The 19,704-nt window shown below is 31.9% G+C and overlaps 1 protein-coding gene across 4 annotated transcripts in view; it reads left to right on the top strand.

The window, feature by feature from the left end:
- Positions 1 to 19,704, top strand: part of LOC129803881 (basic helix-loop-helix ARNT-like protein 1) — a 121,172-nt gene that overhangs the window by 90,851 nt on the left and 10,617 nt on the right. For 2 of the 4 annotated variants that reach the window (XM_055850749.1, XM_055850747.1), the window contains 5 exons: positions 1,046 to 1,370; positions 6,772 to 6,977; positions 7,049 to 7,473; positions 14,907 to 15,833; positions 18,750 to 18,886. In XM_055850749.1, the coding sequence (XP_055706724.1) occupies positions 1,046 to 1,370; positions 6,772 to 6,977; positions 7,049 to 7,473; positions 14,907 to 15,833; positions 18,750 to 18,886 (2,020 nt within the window). Of the gene's footprint in view, positions 1 to 1,042; positions 1,371 to 6,771; positions 6,978 to 7,048; positions 7,474 to 14,906; positions 15,834 to 18,749; positions 18,887 to 19,704 lie in introns of all 4 variants that reach the window. The other 2 variants (XM_055850748.1, XM_055850746.1) reach the window with 1 other exon arrangement.

The following is a 19,704-nucleotide window of genomic DNA, read 5'->3' as shown; positions in this document are numbered from 1 at the left end:
CATAGATTGCTTCAGAGTAGATTTTTACGCCTAAAGATAGGCAAATTAGAGCTGAGATAAAGCTCAATGGGGGATTTCGAATTAAAATTCTGTCATATAAAGGAGCCTTGAATGCGATATAAAAAGTAAAGATTTACCTCATAATCGAAGACTAAAATAATGAAATATAAATTTATGCCCTCTGAAAGCCAAAATTACCTTGTGCACGTAACTTCGAATACTGTATCTGATGTAATTTGATATTATCTTCAGTTTTTTCCGACATTCGACAGAGGATTGTCTTCCTCTCAAAACAAAAATTATTTTAAAGATTTTAATTGACCCACTGAGGAAGACCCATACCGAGGATTGAAAGTTCTGGAGAAAATTGAGTCTTTTTGGTTTTGAGAAGAAGACAATCCTTTGACGAACAGTGGAAAAAACTGAAGATAACATTGTACACATTATTTCAAAATAATGCGAATATTTTATAAAATCTAATTAATCAAAACCAAATTTATAATATATATTCGGAATTAAACAAAGTTCTTTAAAAACAATACTATACGTATAATTTTTTGTAATAAATTTCTCAGCTGAATTTCTTGTAATTTTAAGATAGAATAGAATGAAATGGAGCCAGATGATATTTGCTATTGCTGTATGAAATAATTTTTACAAATTTGCTACTTTTTAACATCATTGAACACACATGTAAATATTTTTGCCAATTTTGTTAAAATGTGTTGAGTTAAAAATACGAAAAAATTTTTTTTGTCATGTGTGTTTGTTATATTCGTGAAATATTGACAAAACGTGGATTTTAAATATATTTGCATTGAAAATTAATTCAAATAGTCTATATAATAAATATCCGTGAAATTCGACAACTGTGTCAATCGATATTGAAAGTGTTTTAGGGTTGTTAGAAATTCCATCGAGTATTATTCTATTTATTTGAATTGACAGAACTTTTACAATAACATTTAATACAAAATCATTTGTTTAATCTAATTTTGCAATATTTGTATTTAAATTTTATTTTTAATAAATTTACTTTCAGCAGCAATGGCAGAGAAGCAAGAAATCGTGCAGAGAAGAATAGGAGAGATAAACTCAATAATTCAATACAAGAATTATCTGGAATGGTACCACATGTAGCTGAATCACCTCGACGTGTCGATAAGACGGCAGTTTTACGCTTCTCAGCACATGGCCTAAGGATTGATTATGTATTTGGAAAATCTGCAGGACCCTGTCAGTTTCGGATTAAACCACAAACGACGGATGCTTTCTTGCGTCTCCTGGACAGTTTTCTCTTGACACTGACGTGTCGAGGGCAGATTCTTCTAGTATCACCAAGCATTGAGCAACATCTGGGCCATTGTCAGGTAAGACGGATTTAAAGGGACAATTTATCAACCATTTACTGCTCTCGATATTAAAATTTTTATTCACATTTGAATATTTGATTGCAATTTATTATCTCGCATCACAAAAGAGAGAGAGAGAGATTTTCTATTAATTTATTAGGGAATGAATAATTAAATTGCATTATTTTACAAAATAAAATATACATCATATCCTTTGAAATATTGAATAGAGATTATCGAGTTGTAAATATTGAAAGAATCACAAAAAGAAAATAAAAATAAAATCTGTGCGTGACATTTTCATAATATTTTCATCACTTGTAATTTGTATTTTGTGAGATGTGAAAATGCAGAAATTGAAATGCTTTTCAATTTGCATTTCGTGAGTTCGTGTCAATTTTCCCATTTTGCCAGTAACTCTCTTGTATGATGGTTAAATCCATGTGGTAGAAAATAGAATTATTCCAACGAATGTTTGAGGGTGATTCAATTGGAAAACAAGAGGAAAAGGGACAGATAATCCTAACCGGCTTATATAGGTGAGATTCTTAACGTGAGCTAACTCGGAGTGCATGCAAATTCGATTTAGAGCTGAAGTTGGGAGACGCCATTCAGTTATCTTGAATCAAATTCGTGAAATTATACAAATTTTGTATTTAAACCAAAATATCAAGGATTTGGATGAACTGGCAGAAAAGTGATATATGGGTGAAATGTAGACCAGAATGTTCTCTATAATTTTCCTATAGAACATGATCTCATCGATTACTCAGAAGCCAAGATAAGCGAGGTTTTTTGTTTCTTAACTCGTTTTTTCATCCAGAGTGCCCCAAGTAGTCATTTGTTGAGCTTCAACTATTTCAAAGAATTGTTGTATTTTGTGGGACTTTCCATTTAAAACCCTATTTTAAGTGTCTTGGTGGAGTAGAGGTAGTCAAATTGGCATCTGAGTTATTTCAAAACGTTATTATGGGAAAAATCAATTTTTTCACAATTAAACGGCAAAATATGAGTGATAGCGTAGTCTGAGTGGAAAATGATGTATGGACGAAATGTAGAGACAAATGTCCTCTACAATTATGCCGAAGTAATCATCAAAATCGGTTCAGCGACAGTCGAGATAATTGAGGTTATGTGATATTGAAATTGGTTTTTCGACTGTGGCGCCCCTGGTGTTGGTCCCACGAAGTTCAAATATTCTAGAAAGTTGTAGCATTTGGTGAGATCTTTCGTTTAAGCCCTCACTCATCAAAATCGGTCACATAGAACCGAAGATATGATTTTTTGAATTTTGTGAACTTTGACCCCTCATATCTCCGGTTCTGTTTTAACCACAGCGCGCATACGCACCATTTTGGAAACGTCCTAGACTGGACTACAACATACTAAAATTTCATTAACTTGCACAATGCCGTTTTTGAGAAAAGTGACTTTGAATTTCGATGAATTTTGACGCTATCACAGCGCCACCTGTGGTGAATTTTTGAACTTCCATCTGAAAGTGCTCATCGAGACGAAACCAAAAAGGTAAAATTTAGGTCGCTATGTTAATTAGAACCGGAGATAGAGGCCGGTCAATGTTCGAACTTTGACCCCTTATAGCTCGGGTCAGGGGTTATGGATCGACTTAAGGTTTTTTTTGTTTGATAGGTATAATCAACGGCTACAACATACTAAATTTTCAGCCCGATGCACAATGGAATTTTTGAGTTATTTAACTTTTAAGATTTAAAAATTTTCTTTTTAAAAAAAGCGCCCCTAGCGGTGGTTTTATGAACTTGCGATGTTAGAAGGGGAAGTGGCATTTCACGAGAGCTTTCCAAAAAGCCCTCACTTTTTAAATTCTGACAATTAGAACCGGAGTTATGGCCATTTTAAGAAATTTTTTTTGGACCCTTATAGCTCGGGTCAGGGGGGTCGGGGGACCTTAAGTTTGGTATTGATGGAAAGCTCTAAGGCCCAGCTATAACATACTAAAATTTGAGTCCGCTGAATGCCATAGGGGCGGAGCTATTGAGAAAACAAAAAAAGGGGGGTCTTCAAAATGGCGGAAGGAGGGGTGGGGGGTGGGGGGTCTATGCACCAAGTTGCAATTTTCACCCGATATATAACCTTTGCCGAAAACCGCAAGTCGATATCTTTTTTAGTTTAGGAGCTATTAAGCTCCAAAGAGCGGCCGGCCGGCCGGCCGGCCGGGAACGTAACTTAGCCACATATATATTCGGAATCAGGAAGTGGCGAAACACATTTTGGCCAAATTTGAGGTCGATCGGACGACATGAAATTTTGTTAGGATTATAGTAGGTGAGATTTTGTTAAGAATCTCACCTAATACAGTTTTAAAATTTATTTATTCATCATCTATGGCTTAAGTTTAATCAACATTGACAGATATTTAGAACTATTTTGAATAAACTTTGATACCATTTTGATATTTTAAATGCCATTTTGATTTCAGGAAAATGAAGTCAAAATTCACATCTCTTTTTCTCTTAAAAGCTTTGCGTATGTCTATCCTACTTTTTCGCACTCTTCTTCTTATTCTTCTTTTGAACATCACATTAAATTAAATTTAGTAGCGTTCAATTTTGACACTGAAAAAGAAGGATAGACTTAAGCAATGTTTTTGAAAAAGAGAGGTGTGTCGAGGGTATTAGACAGTTTTAAATAATATCATTTCTAGAATAAATTGTAAACAACCTAGCTTTGAAAATCTAAAACTGGAATTTGAGAGAAAGTAGATTTATTATGCAAAACGCACAATAACTTTTGTAAACATGTTTTCGAAATTACGCGTGAGAGTGAGCGAGATGACTGGATTTAGATCTCTTTCACTTTCACTGAAATGTCAAATACATGTTTACCAAACAAAATTTCTGTGGGCATCACATTCAAGAAACAACAAAAAAATCGGATTTAATATTTTCGAAATATTATTAATTTATTTATTTTTTGTTTAATAAAAAATATTTTTACAACTCAAATAAATCATTAAATTGAATTATATGCATTTCTTGGATAAATTTGGATAAAACCTAGCTTTTGAAAAAATGAAAAAATACTGTGACAAATGATATAACAAATAAAATAATAAAACGGTTAGTTTTAATTTTGGGACTTTAAAACTTTTAAAAGTAACTTTCTTTAAATAATTTCGTTCTTTTTTCAAATATATATCCACAATTCTTGTTGTCATTGGATAAATTTCGATACATTTTTGAAATAAAAACTCTAATTTTATTTGTAAAATATTAATGTAATCTTATCTTGGATAGAACTTAGTTTTTTGAAGAAGAAAATGCCTCAATGAATATCTTATCTATTTTATAAATAAAATGGAACAAGGCTCTTAAAAATAAGAATCTGATTGATGGTTTATTTTTCATATCAATCAAAGATATTTCAATTATATCGTGAATCTAAATTGGACATAAATAGTATTATTGTTATTGGATAAATTTGGATAAAGTAATTTAAACATTTTCATTTTAAACACTCTCAAGTATACCTTGCAAATGATTCATAATATATTTTCATTTTCTAATTTCACTAAGAACGTTAACAGTTCTTAAAAAAACATGTTTAATTTTTAAGTAACTTGAATCAAACAACAAAAAAATACTTTTTTAAAATAATTTATTTAAATATACTTTTTGAAAAATGTATATTTATTTAAATTCCTAGACGCCAGTAATTACCTAAAATATTATTTATAATTATTTGATCTTTCTCTTTATAAAATTAAAACTTTTATTGTCTAGCCGTGTCGTTCTGGATAATAATTAAAAAATACGAAATTTCAGCTTGGTTGTTCTTCTTTATCCTTTAGTCAATTTTTGGACCAGATCGAAATTCATTTTTTCTTTATATCCATTGCTTAATCCTCTGAAATACTCATAGTCCTGGAAACTTAAGTTATTGAATATGTGTCAGTAACATAGATAGATAAATATATAACACTGTAATTTTCATTCTTTATTAATTTCTTATTGTTCGATATTTTCTTGGATAATAATGGATAAAAGGATGTTTTATTTAATTATAACACATCCGGGTTGTTTGAGATTAAAAGTACATTCTGACACGAAATTTAACTTGTTACATAAATTAATTAAATCTTGTATTTTTTTTTTAAATTAGTTTTTAGGGTTTTTAGTATTGACTAACTTTCCGGATAAAACTGGATAAAATGATTCGGAATCTGGACTAAATTCATCATCTCTTTAACGATCTTTCTTAACTACACTGAGAGAAATCCGAAAAAGTTAAAATAGCATTCCGGAAATGTTAATTTTACCCTGCATTATTGATCCGAAATCGGTGTAAATATTATGCTTTTTAGGTGTATTAGGGGTTAAAGTTACCCTTTTTCATGTTGATTTTACACTTAAAAAGGTGTAAAATTAACATTAAAAAATCTTGATATATTTTTACACCTAAAAAGTGTTAAAGTTATGACGAAAAAATGTTAATCGCACCCCTGTTTTTTATCAGTGTAGTTTTCTCTACATTATTAAAATTTAAACTTTATAATGAAATAAAACAGGGTCAAATTCGAATTTGAAATGCTCAATAAAAAATTGATGAAAAGAAAATGGAACACTTACAGAAATTTTTCGCCTTGGAGTTTCTGGTAGAAATACCTCTTTGTTTTTCATTTTATCGTCAATGTGAAATAATTAACGATTATCTTCAGATGAACTCAACTGAAACGTCAAAGTTTCTTTTGATAATTTTTAAGATAACCCAGATATTTGAATTTATCCAAGGATAGCCTGGATAAAGACTTTTAATCATATTTAGATGAATTTGATAATATACCACAACTGCATATAAAGTTTAATTGATTTGTCAACAGTTTTCTTTTATATTTCGGTCAAGTTTAAACTATTCTTTTTCTTGGATGAACATTCTTGGATGATGCAGTCTTAGAAGCTTCGATAAGTATTTCTGCAATAAGTCAGTGTACTTTTAGAAACACAGAATTACTATCCTATTATTATTATGTTAACAAGATGCAGCTACCTAATTTTTTTATCTTATCTTTGGATAAAAAAAATGTATTATTGAATTTCAAATTCAACAGAAATATGACAGAGCTTTTGAAGTACCCTGTGCAAAATACTGAGAAAACGTTAAATTTATTTTATCTCCTTGCAATATTTTGCTCATAATATTTACATTTTATTTCATATATTCGTTTGGAAAATTAGTTTTATAAATTATATTCATTCAGTGAATCGTGCTTAAAGCGTAAATTGTGCAACGCGTGTTCACTCTTAAAATGTTATCTTTGATGAAATTACAATTGATTTAGGGGATTTGTCTCTTGGGTCTTTTTGTGCATTTGTAATGAAATATCGTTGTTCTTTGGTCGTCTGATCTATATGAATATATATATTTTTTTTGGGTACGACAGACGGATCTCTATGGTCAGAGTATTTTGAACATCACACATCCAAATGATCACAGTCTCCTGAAACGTCAGCTGGTACCGTCTGATCTGGAGAATCTCTTTGATATTCAGCCAGGAGATGACAATCTTGAGCCTCGACCGAGGAGTAAAGAGGAAGAGGATGAAATTGATGAGCGATTGAGGAAGGATCGTAGAGATTTCACAATTAGGTCAGATTAGCGATTTGATGATTAGGGGATTGTCGTATGTCAAATTCTTGTTCGCTGTTTTTGCTTTGCAGATTGGCTCGGGCTGGTCCGAGATCTGAGCCGACAGCGTATGAAGTTGTACGAATTGATGGGTGCTTCAGGCGGGCAGATTCTGCACCGCGTGGTACCAAAGCCAGCACCTTTCCTGGTGGGCTTCAGCTCATTCGGCGCACACGCGGTCGTGACGATAGTTTGCCATTGCACGCGATAAGTGGCAATGACATCGTCTTGGTGGCCATGGCGCGTGTTCTGAAGCCACCTTCCATCTGTGATCGTCTTATTGAGGCGTGCAAGCATGAGTACAAGACACGTCACTTGATTGACGGACGAATTGTGCAATGTGATCAGAGGATCTCGATTGTGGCTGGGTATCTTACTGAGGAAGTATCCGGTCTCTCGCCATTCACATTTATGCATAAGGATGATGTCCGTTGGGTCATGGTAGCTTTAAGACAAAGTAAGTACATACATTTTATTAATTTTTTTTTATTGTTTTACCATGTGGATGAAATGATCACGAAGTTATCTTTTACAATTTTCACAGAGAAAACAATATTTCGTAAAATTGTTTCACTGACTGAGAGAAATCCGAAAAAGTTAAAATAACATTCCGGAAATGCTAATTTTACCCTGCAATATTGATCCAAAATCAGTGTAAATATTACCCTTTTTAGGTGTACTAGGGGTTAAATTTACCCTTTTTCATGTTAATTTCATACTTAAGAAGGTGTAAAATTAACATTAAAAAATGTTGATATACTTTTACACCTAAAAAGTATTGAAGTTATGAGGAAAAAATGTTAATCGCACTCCCTTTTTTTCTCAGTGTTTGTAAATGTTTGTCAATTTCCAATGAAGACTTACGAAATGTTCGTAAATTGTATAACCCACAAAAAAAGTTCGTAAAAGTTGTACTTTATTCACAAAAATTGTTCACGAACATTTTTTTGTCCTTCTACAAACATTTATTCGTAGATTTTTTGTTAGTCTGCCAGAACTTTACAAACAAATGACAAAATTTTACAAACATTTTTCTATGTATTTACGAACATTTACGAACAAATGTTTTTAAAAAACTAGTCATCATGTGATTATATGATGAGCAATGGTTGTGAAAAAACTACAAACTTTTACAAACTGGTTCGTGGATTTGATTCAAAAATATTTACCAACAATTTTTACGAAATATTTTTTTCATTCAACTAAAAGATAAAATAATCGACATAGAATTAGTTTTTATTTCTTGAAAGAAAAGGCTTGTAAATTTGTAATGTTTTTTGTAAAAATTTGTTAAAAGGATATTACTTTATATTAATATTTTCTTTAGAAAGACATCCTTTTGATAAACCTTTAGCAAATATTATATTACAAACTTTCTCTCCCAGTGAACAATCCAGTATTTTCCAGTGAGGTTAGATCGAACTAAAAAAAAACAGTCCATAAAATTCTATTCTGAGGGATTTTTAAAATAAATAAAATAGTTTATTATGATTATCGCGTAAAAGTATTTTGAAAATAAATATTGGAAGTTCTGGTGAAACAAAGGAAGTTATTCTGAACAAAGGAGAAATAATTATTTGTAGTGTTGGAAATAATTTGAAGAAATTGTTGATACAACTATTGTACTGTTAATTAAAGTATAATTAGATTTTTATTAATGGAATTGTGATACAATTTTTTCGGGTTTGTTGATAAAAAGCCACAAAAAATGATGTCGTAGATTTATAAAGTATTTTAATATTTTATAGGGCTTAATATACGGAAATAATACGTTGATTCGTTTGGTAAGAAATTCAGCTTTGGGAAATCAAAATATTTCGATTTTTAAAAAATTTATGAATTACAATAAAAATAATTCACTTGATAAACCTTTTTCGATTAGAGTATAGAGATATTTGTTCGAAAATTCTTTGGAAAATTACTATTTAAATTGGTAGTTCCTTAGATATATTATTTGACGAGAAAAATAAACTATTAAGGAGGTACAGAGAATCCCTATCACGTATACGTCTTAACGGTTACCTAATATGAATTCTTAATTTTAATTCACTTTAAAATCAATTTATTTATCTAGAGTAACTGTGTAAGAAAAGAATTAATCAACCAGAATTTAATTCAGGAAAAAGAATGGAGAAAAATATTATAAAAATCTACGAAATGTCAGTCTTTGCGTGTGTCTCTTCGCGTGAATATTATCGCATAACTTTCTACAAAGCGAGATAAGACCAACAATACCTATGTATTATCTATCACTCGGTGCCGCTCAAAATCCCGACTAGGTCGAAAATCCGAAAGCCAAAATCCCAAACGTAAAAATCCCGGAAGCTAAACTCCCTAAATCCAAAATCCTGAAATCCAATATCTTTTAATCCAAATTCCAGAAACACCAAAATTCTGAAAGCTAAAATTTTGAAAGCTAAAATTCGGAAAATCCATAATTCAGAAAAGCCAAAATCCCTAAAATTCAGAATCCCAGAAAGCCGAAATTCTAAAAGGCAAAATCTTGAAGGCCAAAATCCCGGAAGCCAAAATCCAGAGAAGCATGAATCCTGGAAGCCAAAATACCTAAAGCCAAAATCTCTTAAACCAAATTCCTGAAAAGCCATAATTCTAAAAATCAAAATCTCGAGAAAAGAAAAGCCTGGAATCTATAATCCCGGAAGTCCAGAATCCAGAAAAGCCATAATTCCGAAAAGACAAAAGCCCAAAAATGCAGAATCCCAGAAAGCCAAAATTCTAAAAGACGAGATCTCGAACGCCAAAATTACGAAAGAAAAAATTCAGAAAACCGAAAATTTTAAATGCCATGATCCCGAAAGACAAAATCCTGAAAATCTAGAATCCCGGAAAGCCAAAATTCCGACAAACCAAAATCTCGAAAGTCAAAATCGCAAAAACCAAAATCCCGAAAATTCAATTTCCCTAGAAGCAAAGTACCGAAATCCAAAATTCCGAAAGCCAAAATCCAGAGAAGCTAAAATTCCGAAAATCAAACTCCTGAGAAGCCAAAACCCTGAGAGCCAAAATACCGAAAGCCAAAATCCCGAAAATCTAGAATCCCAAGAATCTAAAATCTCTTAAGCCAAAATTCCGAATGTCAAAATCTCTTAAGCCAGAATACTGAAAAGTCAGACTCCGGAAAACCCAAGATCCCGAAAGTCAAAATCCCGAAAGCCACTATCCCGAAAAACCTGAACCTGGAAAGTCAAAGTTCCGAAAAACCAAAATCTTGAAAGTCAAGATCCCGAGAAACCAAAATCCTGAAAGCAAAATTCCGAAAGTCAAAATCCCGAGAAACTAAAATCCTGAAAGCCAAAATTCCGAAAATCAAAATCCTGAAAACCAAAATTTCGAGAGCCAAAATCCCTGAAGTAATTCGGATATCATTGTTCAAAAGTAAATATTCAAAAATCATCTAGTTTGTGATTAATATAATATGCAATAGATGCCAATGGGATAAGCTGTAAATAATCAAAGAACCGCACAATAGAACCAGAATATTTTGCGAAAATAAATATTCATAAAAATTTCGATGATGCTTTTAAGTTTGAGAAATTAAAATTGAGAACAGTTATCAGCGCCACTTGCGGGAGAAGCCAGTGACCGCACGCAGAGCAAAAGATTTGAATTAATCAGTGTTTAATTTATTTTTAATTGAACAATACGTGATTTATCACTTGATTTGGTACTTAAATTTTCAAAGATCTCGAAAGGAATTAATCTAATAATTATTTCATAAATTGAATAACTTCTCGTTTTACTTAGAATTCGGAAATCAATTTAATCTTGATAATTTATTGGCCTGCTTTGGATTTTCCCAGAGAATCAAGAATGTTAAGTGATTCCCTTTAATAAAATTTAAATTTAAATTGTTCAAAATGTGATCTTGATTATAATCACATTTAATCTAAAGATCGCCCTTTTTCAACATCACTGCAGACGGTCCAAAAAAATTTAATGCTCAATAATAGTGCATCTCCGTGAAGAACTAATGACTTTGTAGCAAAAGATTGCAAAAGAATAATCAAAATAATCGTCAATTAATCTCAAAATAATCTCCTTTAAAATGATAATTTATTGAATTATCCAACAGTAACATCTATCAATGAAATTTAGGAAGATTAATATTATGGGAAAAATTGATTTGACTCAGGAAAAAAGTGATAATTCGAGAAGAACGCGGCAATCTCACTGTTATTCTCAATATTTCCAGTTGGGAAAGAGTGATTTTTAGAAATAGAAATGCATGATGTTTCGAGAAATTCTCATTTACATGTTATTCTCACATTTTATTTGAGAATAAAATTATGCAAGAAGATGGTGGATAGCACAGATGAAGCGATTGAATGTTGCGTTTTTGTCCGTGTCCCTCATTATGTATTTAGATAGGAAGATTGTTTTTCAGTTAATCCGCAGAAAAATCTTTGGCAATGTCTCAGCAAATTATAATGCTATTCGCAAATATTCAACACCTCTTGTCAAATTTCTACACCAGTGTTAGGTTGTTTGAGGAAATATAAAATATCTATCTTGTTGAGGGATTTGACATGAGCAATTTATACATTGGAAAAAAAAATTGTAACGGCAAATTGGTGGTCATATTTTTCTTGTTGTCGATGGGTTGATCTGTCAGAAATAGGCGCTAAGTGGAATGTACCCAGGAGAAAATGGTTAATTCTGAAATAGGTTCTTTAGAGAATTGAAAGTGAATATAATGAATTATGATCGGGTAAATTCTAGAAAGTGGTGGGGCCTAAGAATGTGGGGCGGAGTCTAAATTTTTGCTGTCATAAGAAAAGCAACAATCTTAAAGGAGAATTAATAAAATTTGATTACGTTAATTCACCTAAAAAGTAGATCAAACTTTCAAGAGGCGGAGCTTGACGATTTTCCACAGATACAAAAGATCTCTTTATAATAAGGAACGGGACTAACTTAATATACGATTTTTAACACATTTTTAAAGGGAACTGGGCTTTAACGTAATGTAAATTAGTTCTGCAAACCAATTGTGGAAGTAAATAAAATAATTGTCAGGTCCAGGTTTTTTTAGATATACGTAAAATAACGAATATCAATTTAGCCCCACCCAGTGTTTGAAAATAGCCCCACCTCCCCCTATTACTTAGTCTCTCAAGTTTATTAATTCAATTTCCTTTTCTATGATTTGTCAAAATCGCATTATATAACATGAAAGGTGAATTCTTACCTATGCTCCGCTCACAAGTAAAATTAAATTATACATCTCTTTAAAGGGGCGTGGCTTAAAAAGTGTCTCAATAGTATTTACAGATTTAAGCTCTCTCATTTCTAGTTGGTTATTCAAGACTACCCTTTTTTAAGTACGTTTGATTATTATTTTATTTATTTTCATTTATTTACAATGTTTCTAAGGTAATCAATTATCCTTTGTTAATTCTGCCAACTTAATTGCGAGACAGAAAACAAAACAAAATAGTTTCTTTTTCCGTGACTTCGAAAAGGCGCGGCTTTAGCTTCCTTACTTTTTTTTAATGTCTTAACGGGAAAATAAAATATCGTTAAATAGATGAACTCTTATGGAAAACATGTAATTTAATTTTTTAATTGTATTTTATTACAAAAAAATTGTTAAAAAATTTCTGAAAGGCTTTTGAGAGTTGTTGAGAAGTATTAAAAAATAGGACCAACTAGCATAACTACTGTTTATTATACTATAAGTTTCACTTAAAAATAGATTTAGGCCACACCTCTTTTAGGAATCAAAGTAAACTTCAATTAAAATCTGAATATTAGTCGGTTCATCGAGCAAATTGAAATTACTTCTGTACTCTATTAGATCTTTTTATAGCAATAGGCTCAGCCCTCAGTCTATTCACCTAATCGATAAACGAAGAAAACAGGCCACGCCCCCATAAAAAATATAAAGCACTACTAAAAGGTATGTGATCTTCTAAACCTTTGAAGAATTTGCGGCATAATGGATAAAACCGATAAAACAAATGACTAAGGATTTTTCTTTTCAATATTTTTTGTATGGGGGCGTGACTTTGCCAAAGTCACACCCCTTAAACTTGACAAGGTGATTGAATTTATTTTTCATGTAGAATATTTAAAAAGAAAACACTAGTTCATCAATTAAGATACTCTTTTACTGCTCTAACTCTATAGAGAGAGCAGTATGTATAATCCCTCGATTTTTTTTACCCCGCCCCCAAATTTCCACCTTCCACCCCCCGGAGACCACTTTTCTCAACAAATATTCACGTTTCAGAAGATTTTTGAGAAATGTCGTCACGCTGTTTGTCCGTCTGTCCGTCCGACTGTCGCCAGCTCTAGAGGCCAAACGGTTAGAAATAGCGACTTGTGATCTCCGGGGAACCCTCCATAAGTCGACCCAAGGATCGTTAACATGTCCCCCATTTTCCCATCACCCCTCCCATTCCCCTCCAAAACCATGTTTTTTTTTTGGATTGCTCGAAAACTCGTTGTGCGATTTTTTTTCATTTCTGGATATGTTTTAGAGATAACCCAGGCGAACATTTCGTTCTTTTGGCCTCTACACACTAGTAGAAATTTCTTTAAAAAATGCCTTTTTAAAGTAAATTTCCCCTATCCTTGTAGGCCGAAACGTTAGAATTTTTTTTTAAAAGGCAACTTTTTACAAAAAAATTCTTCTAGTGTGTAGACAGTATTAGACGAAAATACCGTTGAATCATTCCTAATAACGGTTTTTCAAGGTCAAAGGTTAAAAAGACACTAGAGAGCGTATTTATTAAGCAAATGGGGTCATGTTAGGAGTCATTGGAAAGGTCTTGGAATTTCCTATGAAACTGAACCGGTTCCAATCGGTTTTGAATCGGTAATGAACCGGTTCATAATCGATTAAAAATTTTTATCTTAAAATCAATTCTATTACTTTTTAAACTAATTTGGGGGATCTTTTGAGTGATTTATGAATCAGTTCAAATCGGTTGAGAACCGGTAAACGGTAAATGATGCGAAAGTACTTTTGTGGTATAGCATCTATGTCGCGAGTTCCAGCATTTCGCGAAGCCTGGGACGCTTTGACACCCCTTTTTCAGTAGTTTCATTTTTTTTATTAAATAAATCTTTATACATAAAAAATTGTTCAAAAAAAACTTCATAGGGAATTTACGTTAAAAATAATTACAGGTCATACCCCTTTCAGGAATTGTAGTCAATTTCAAGTTATGTTTGCACATTCTATGGTTAATTGCAGGGGGGGTGACATTAGCTCTGAAATATGCGACCAGTTTTAGTGTAAATTTTTTCCTATTTTCGTACCAATTTGGGGTTTTCGGTTGCCCCTTCGTTATTAAATTGGCTTTTATATTGTATTAGTATTTTTTGCTAATTCATTCTACAATGACAGAAAACAGCTAATAAACTCAAAAGTTTTTTCGGCGCGCTAGAAACATATGGGAAACATAGGAAATGTTAATTGAGTACTTTTGTAACACTTTCAAAGATAGCATACTCCATTATTTCTATTTTGGGCGAGGGTTCAGCTTCTACACCTCCCCACAATTGTTAGAAAATAGACCACGTCCCATCCCACCTATAATCTCATTTGTTAGGAATATAAATTAAAGTTATATATTTTCTTAAGAGATTTTCAAAATTTTAAGGAACCCTGAATAAAACTAATGACTCCCAGCAGAGGCAGTGCACAAAGAAGGCGTGGTCTCTAGAGGGGGCGGGGCTCCTTTTCTCTTTGTTTATTCCATGAATAGACAGATCTAAAAGAGAGAACAGAAAAAATAGCTCTCAAATAACCGACTTAACTGATTGGAATTAATTCTTTTGATTGGAATTGCCTTTAATTTTAAAGCAAAAATTCCGAGCATATTAATTGAGGGGATCTTTTTCTATTGTGGTTCTTCTTAGTGTACGACTACAGTCGTCAATATGGTGAATCCTGTTACCGTCTCATAACGAGAACTGGTCAATTTATCTACCTCAGAACTCGGGGATTCCTTGAGATAGACAAGGAGACAAACAAAGTGCACTCTTTTATCTGTATAAACACCCTCGTGTCGGAGGATGAGGGCAAGAGGCTGGTCAGGGAGATGAAGAAGAAATTTTCAATTATCATTGATCCCGATGAGGTAGCAGGGGCTGAGAGTGAAGAAGCGGCTGTGGAGAATCCTCATCAAATAGAACGTGCAATAATGAATTTGATAACAAATCTTGTGCCACCGGAGGGTCTTCCTGACATACCCGGTCAGCCAGATTCTCCTGCTAGTACAGTCAGTAAAGATAGTCGCTACACTAAAAGTCCTCCACTGTCGATTATTGCACCAAAGCCCAGTACAATAAAGACTTCAATTGTGAAGAGTGTGAGTGTTGTGGAGGCTGCCACGAAGAATATCAAATCCCCAGAGTCCATTTCATCTGTAAGTAGTCCCTCTTCGGACATCCATCGACCGTCGGTGCTGCAGAGGACGCCGGGAAAGAGGGGAGGAAAGAGTGAATATTACGGATCTCCGGCAAGTGTGGGAATTAAGGAAGAAACAGAATCCCTCGCTTCGCCCTATAGTGACCAGAGAACTACGCCACTGCCATCGAGTGTTGGGTACTTTGAGCGCTACGATCTCCAGGATCCCGAAGGGATTCTCTATGGCAGTGAAACTGCGCAGAATCAAACGTTCTTTAGAACAGAAGCAGGTCACAGGACGAGTTCAGTATTGAAGAGGACATTCTGTGGGGAACCTATGATGGAGAGTATGACCAAAAGACGCAACCTAATGAGTCCGGGAGGTGCGGGAAGTTCATTAGAAAGCTCCATTGAAAAGATCAATAATCCTCGAAATGGTGAGTGATTAATTATTTTTATAAAATTCCAGGATATTAATTATTGTGTGACCCTTTATCGGTTTATCATTTCTAGTAAAAAAAAAAAAGACAGTAAGAATCAGTTAAAAAATTAATTTGTTTATTAATAATGCTGAAGTAGTCAGAAAAACTGTTATTTCTTTTAGTGGAAAATTTAATTTAGTTGATAAAATTACATTTTGATCCAAGGGGAAAAGAACTCGCGAGTCTAGAACATCTACCAACGTGAATATTGCGAATATCGGCATTTTTCGTGAATATTGCGAATATTTCATAAAAATCGTGAATATCGCGAATAATTCCTGAATATTGCGAATATCACGAATAATTCCTGAATATTGCGATTATCGCGAATATTCCTGAATATTGCAAATATCGCGAATATTATTAGATTTTTTCGATTTGCCAAAATAAATTTTTATGCTGAATAAAATACACTTGCTTATAAACACAAAATTTTTACAGGGCAAAATTAAAATTCTAGTTGATCAAAATTGATCTACTTTCACTAATCGAAATTGATTACTGACTAAAAACAATGTTTTCCTAAAGCAATATTTATTTTTGTATTGAACAAAATCTGACCAAAATTGATTCATTTTTACTAACCAAAATTGATTTTTTACTGACTAAGAGCATTGTTTTTAATCAAATAATTTTTTGTATTGAACAAAATCGATTCGCTTTGCTAACCTAAATTGATTTTTCTTGATCAAAATTAACTTTTACTGACCAAAATTAATTTATTTACTGTCTAAAATCGATGTTTTTACTTAACAAAATAGTTGTTTTTTACTAACCATATAATCAAGTTATTTATCGATCAAAATGTATTTTCTGCTTACTAAAATCATTTTTTATGGCTCCGGCACACCTTTTAGACCAGGAAAATTTCATGAAGACGAAATTCGCATCCCTTTCTTTCTCACATGTTTTGTATATGACTATATCACTCTTTCGCATACCAAATTCGATTGATCGAAATTGAATTTGATGTGATGTTTAAAACAAAAAGAAGAAGAGTGCAAAAGAATGAGATAGACATATGCAAAGAATATGTGAGAAAGAAAGGGCTTCGAATTTCGACTTCATTAAATTTTCCTGATCTAAAAGGTGTACCGGAGACATTACAGATCATAATTGATTTTTACTTTCCGAAATTGATTTTTTCAGACTTAAAACGATCTGATCAAAATCGATATATTTTTATTGACTATAATCGACTTTTTTACGATCACTATATATATTTTACTGACTCAAATTAATTTTTTAAAAATAAAAATTATTGTTTTTCATGGCCAAAAATATCTTAGGATTTAACTTCGTATTTTTATTGACCTAAATCAATTTTTTACTGTCCAAAATTTTTTTTGGTTTCTTCCTGATCGAAACCGTTTTTTATTGATCATAATTGATTTTTTTATATTAGCGGACCGTCTGAAAGATGTTCCCGTATTGATTTTTTACTCCCTGAAATTGATTTTTTCGGACTAAAATCTATCTGACAAAAAACAGCCATTCATTGACTAAATTCGATTTATTTTTACTGACTACAATTGACTTTTTTACCGACCGAAATTTTTTTTTGTTGATAATCGATCTTTTAACTAGGCAAATTTATTGTTTTTTTTTGGCAAATTTTTTTTACCCAACATGATATTTTTACTAACCTAAATAGATTTTTTAGGTCCCGAAATTGATTTTTTATTGACCAAAAACGATTATTCGCTAATTTTCGCTAAGTTTTTTGATCAATTTTTACAGATCTAAATTTGATTTCTTATTGGTCAAAATTGTTTTTTTTTTTGCTGACCAAAATTGTTGTGTAATGACCATAATTGATTTTTTTATTCGCCGAAATTGATTTTTTACTAACTCAAATCGATGTTTTATCTAACCAAAATCGATTTTTACTGAGAAAAATTGATTCATTTTACTGACCTAAATCGGTTATTTTTATTGACTGAAATTGTATTTTTTTAATAAGCAAATTTTTTCACAGAGTAAAATAGATTTAATTTGAATCGATTTATTTATCGATCAGATTTTTTTAATGAATAGAATTGGTATTCTTATTGACAGAAATTGATTTTTACTCCCCAGAGTCCTTTTTCTACCATCGAAATGATTAAAATTTTTTTTAATAATCAAAATTCATTTATTTCTTGTCCAAAATTGATGTTTTGTACTAACCAAATTTTAATTAAATTTAAATGGCTCACCCAAAAATGCATTTTTTGGTCAGTAAAAACTGGTCAGTTTAAATTAGAAGTAATGACTCTGGGACCGTTTTAGATAAGGAAAATTCCATGAAATCAAAATTCACATATCTTACATTCTCAAACATCTTGCATATAACAATCTCATTCTTTTGCATTTAAAATTTGACTGAACTAAATTTTACTTGTTTTGATGTTCAAAAGAAGAAGAAGAGTTCGATAGAGTGGGATAGACATACGTAAAACGTTTGAGAAAGAAAGGGATGTTAAATTCGACTACATGAAATTTTTCTGATCTAAAAGGTATTCCCAGAGTTTTATTACTTCTAATTTAAACTGTCCAGTTTTTACTGACCAAAAATTTGCATTTTTGAATGAGATTTGCATATGTCTATCCTTCTCGTTCTCTCTCTTATTCTTTATTTGAATATCACACCAAGTTAAATTCAATTTAGTCCAATTTTGATTCCGAAAGAGTGGGATGGACTTACACAAATCTTTTGAGAAAGACGGACCCGAATTTTGCTCTAATGAAATTTTCCTGATCTAAAAAGTGTGCCAGAGGCATTACTGACCATTTTCATCGGAATACACTCGTCTATTTTGCTTGAGTCATTTTGGCTGAGATGTTCTTTACAATCTCATTTAAATACGATTATTGTTGTTTACTTTGCAGATCTGGAACAAGTCCTGCCGCCCACTTTTAGAGACATTGATCAATCGTTAACAAATATTGGAGATGCAGTGGATGTTCTGAATGAGCAATCTTATCTACTTTCATCATCAAATACTCATCAACTCGAGGAAATTATGGTAATGACAAAATTTTATAAATTCAAATTCGTCATCATTGTGCATTGTTGTATACAATTTTTTTTTGCCTGTCTCTGCCTTTTATCGACTTTAATATTTTATCATGGAGAAAAGGTGCCGAAGAAAGTATGAGAGAGATAGGGAGAAGCGGAAATATTGATTGGCTGATTGTGATTTTTTTTCCAAAGATTTCCCGTCAAATATTCGTTGTTGAATACAAAATACTAATCTGTCTTCTGCCTTTAATGTTTAATCAAACGTTTCTTGCAATTTTTCTTTTTTTTTTTAATTAATTCTCACGGGGATTTGCATGTCAATATTTTATTTTCTTACATTTTTTTTCAACTTTTAGGGAAAGTTTTTTTTAAAGAGATTTTTGTTGATTGTATAAATCATGGTAAGGCCTACAACGTGATTTATTTTGACGTCGAAAGCTTTTTCGGTTAATAAATAAATCTTGTCCATTCGCTTGATTAATTTTATCCACTTTAATCGTCGATTTTCATTCGTTTTATTATTTTTTTTTTTTGTAAATATTAACATTTAAATTTTTCATTCTATTTCAAGCTTTTTCGCTAATTTCCAATTTTATTTTATTGAGCATAAAATTATGTTAACGTTGAAGCACAATTTTAAATTTAGAACACAAAACAGAATTTTTATTTCGAAAAAGTCATAAGGGGAGCCAAAGAAAAACAAGAGATTTCTAAAGAAAAATACTTAATGTTTACTTTTGGAAATGAGATATAAAAGGGATGGTTTAGTTATTTATATTTAAACTTTTCAAAGTTCAATTTAGAATGCAAATAAAAGGGATG

Source organism: Phlebotomus papatasi, chromosome 2 (assembly GCF_024763615.1).
Source record: "Phlebotomus papatasi isolate M1 chromosome 2, Ppap_2.1, whole genome shotgun sequence".
In the NCBI taxonomy this organism is placed as follows: domain Eukaryota; kingdom Metazoa; phylum Arthropoda; class Insecta; order Diptera; family Psychodidae; genus Phlebotomus; species Phlebotomus papatasi.
The sequence above is the reverse complement of the archived record's forward strand: the minus strand, read 5'-3'. Positions and strand labels throughout refer to the sequence as shown.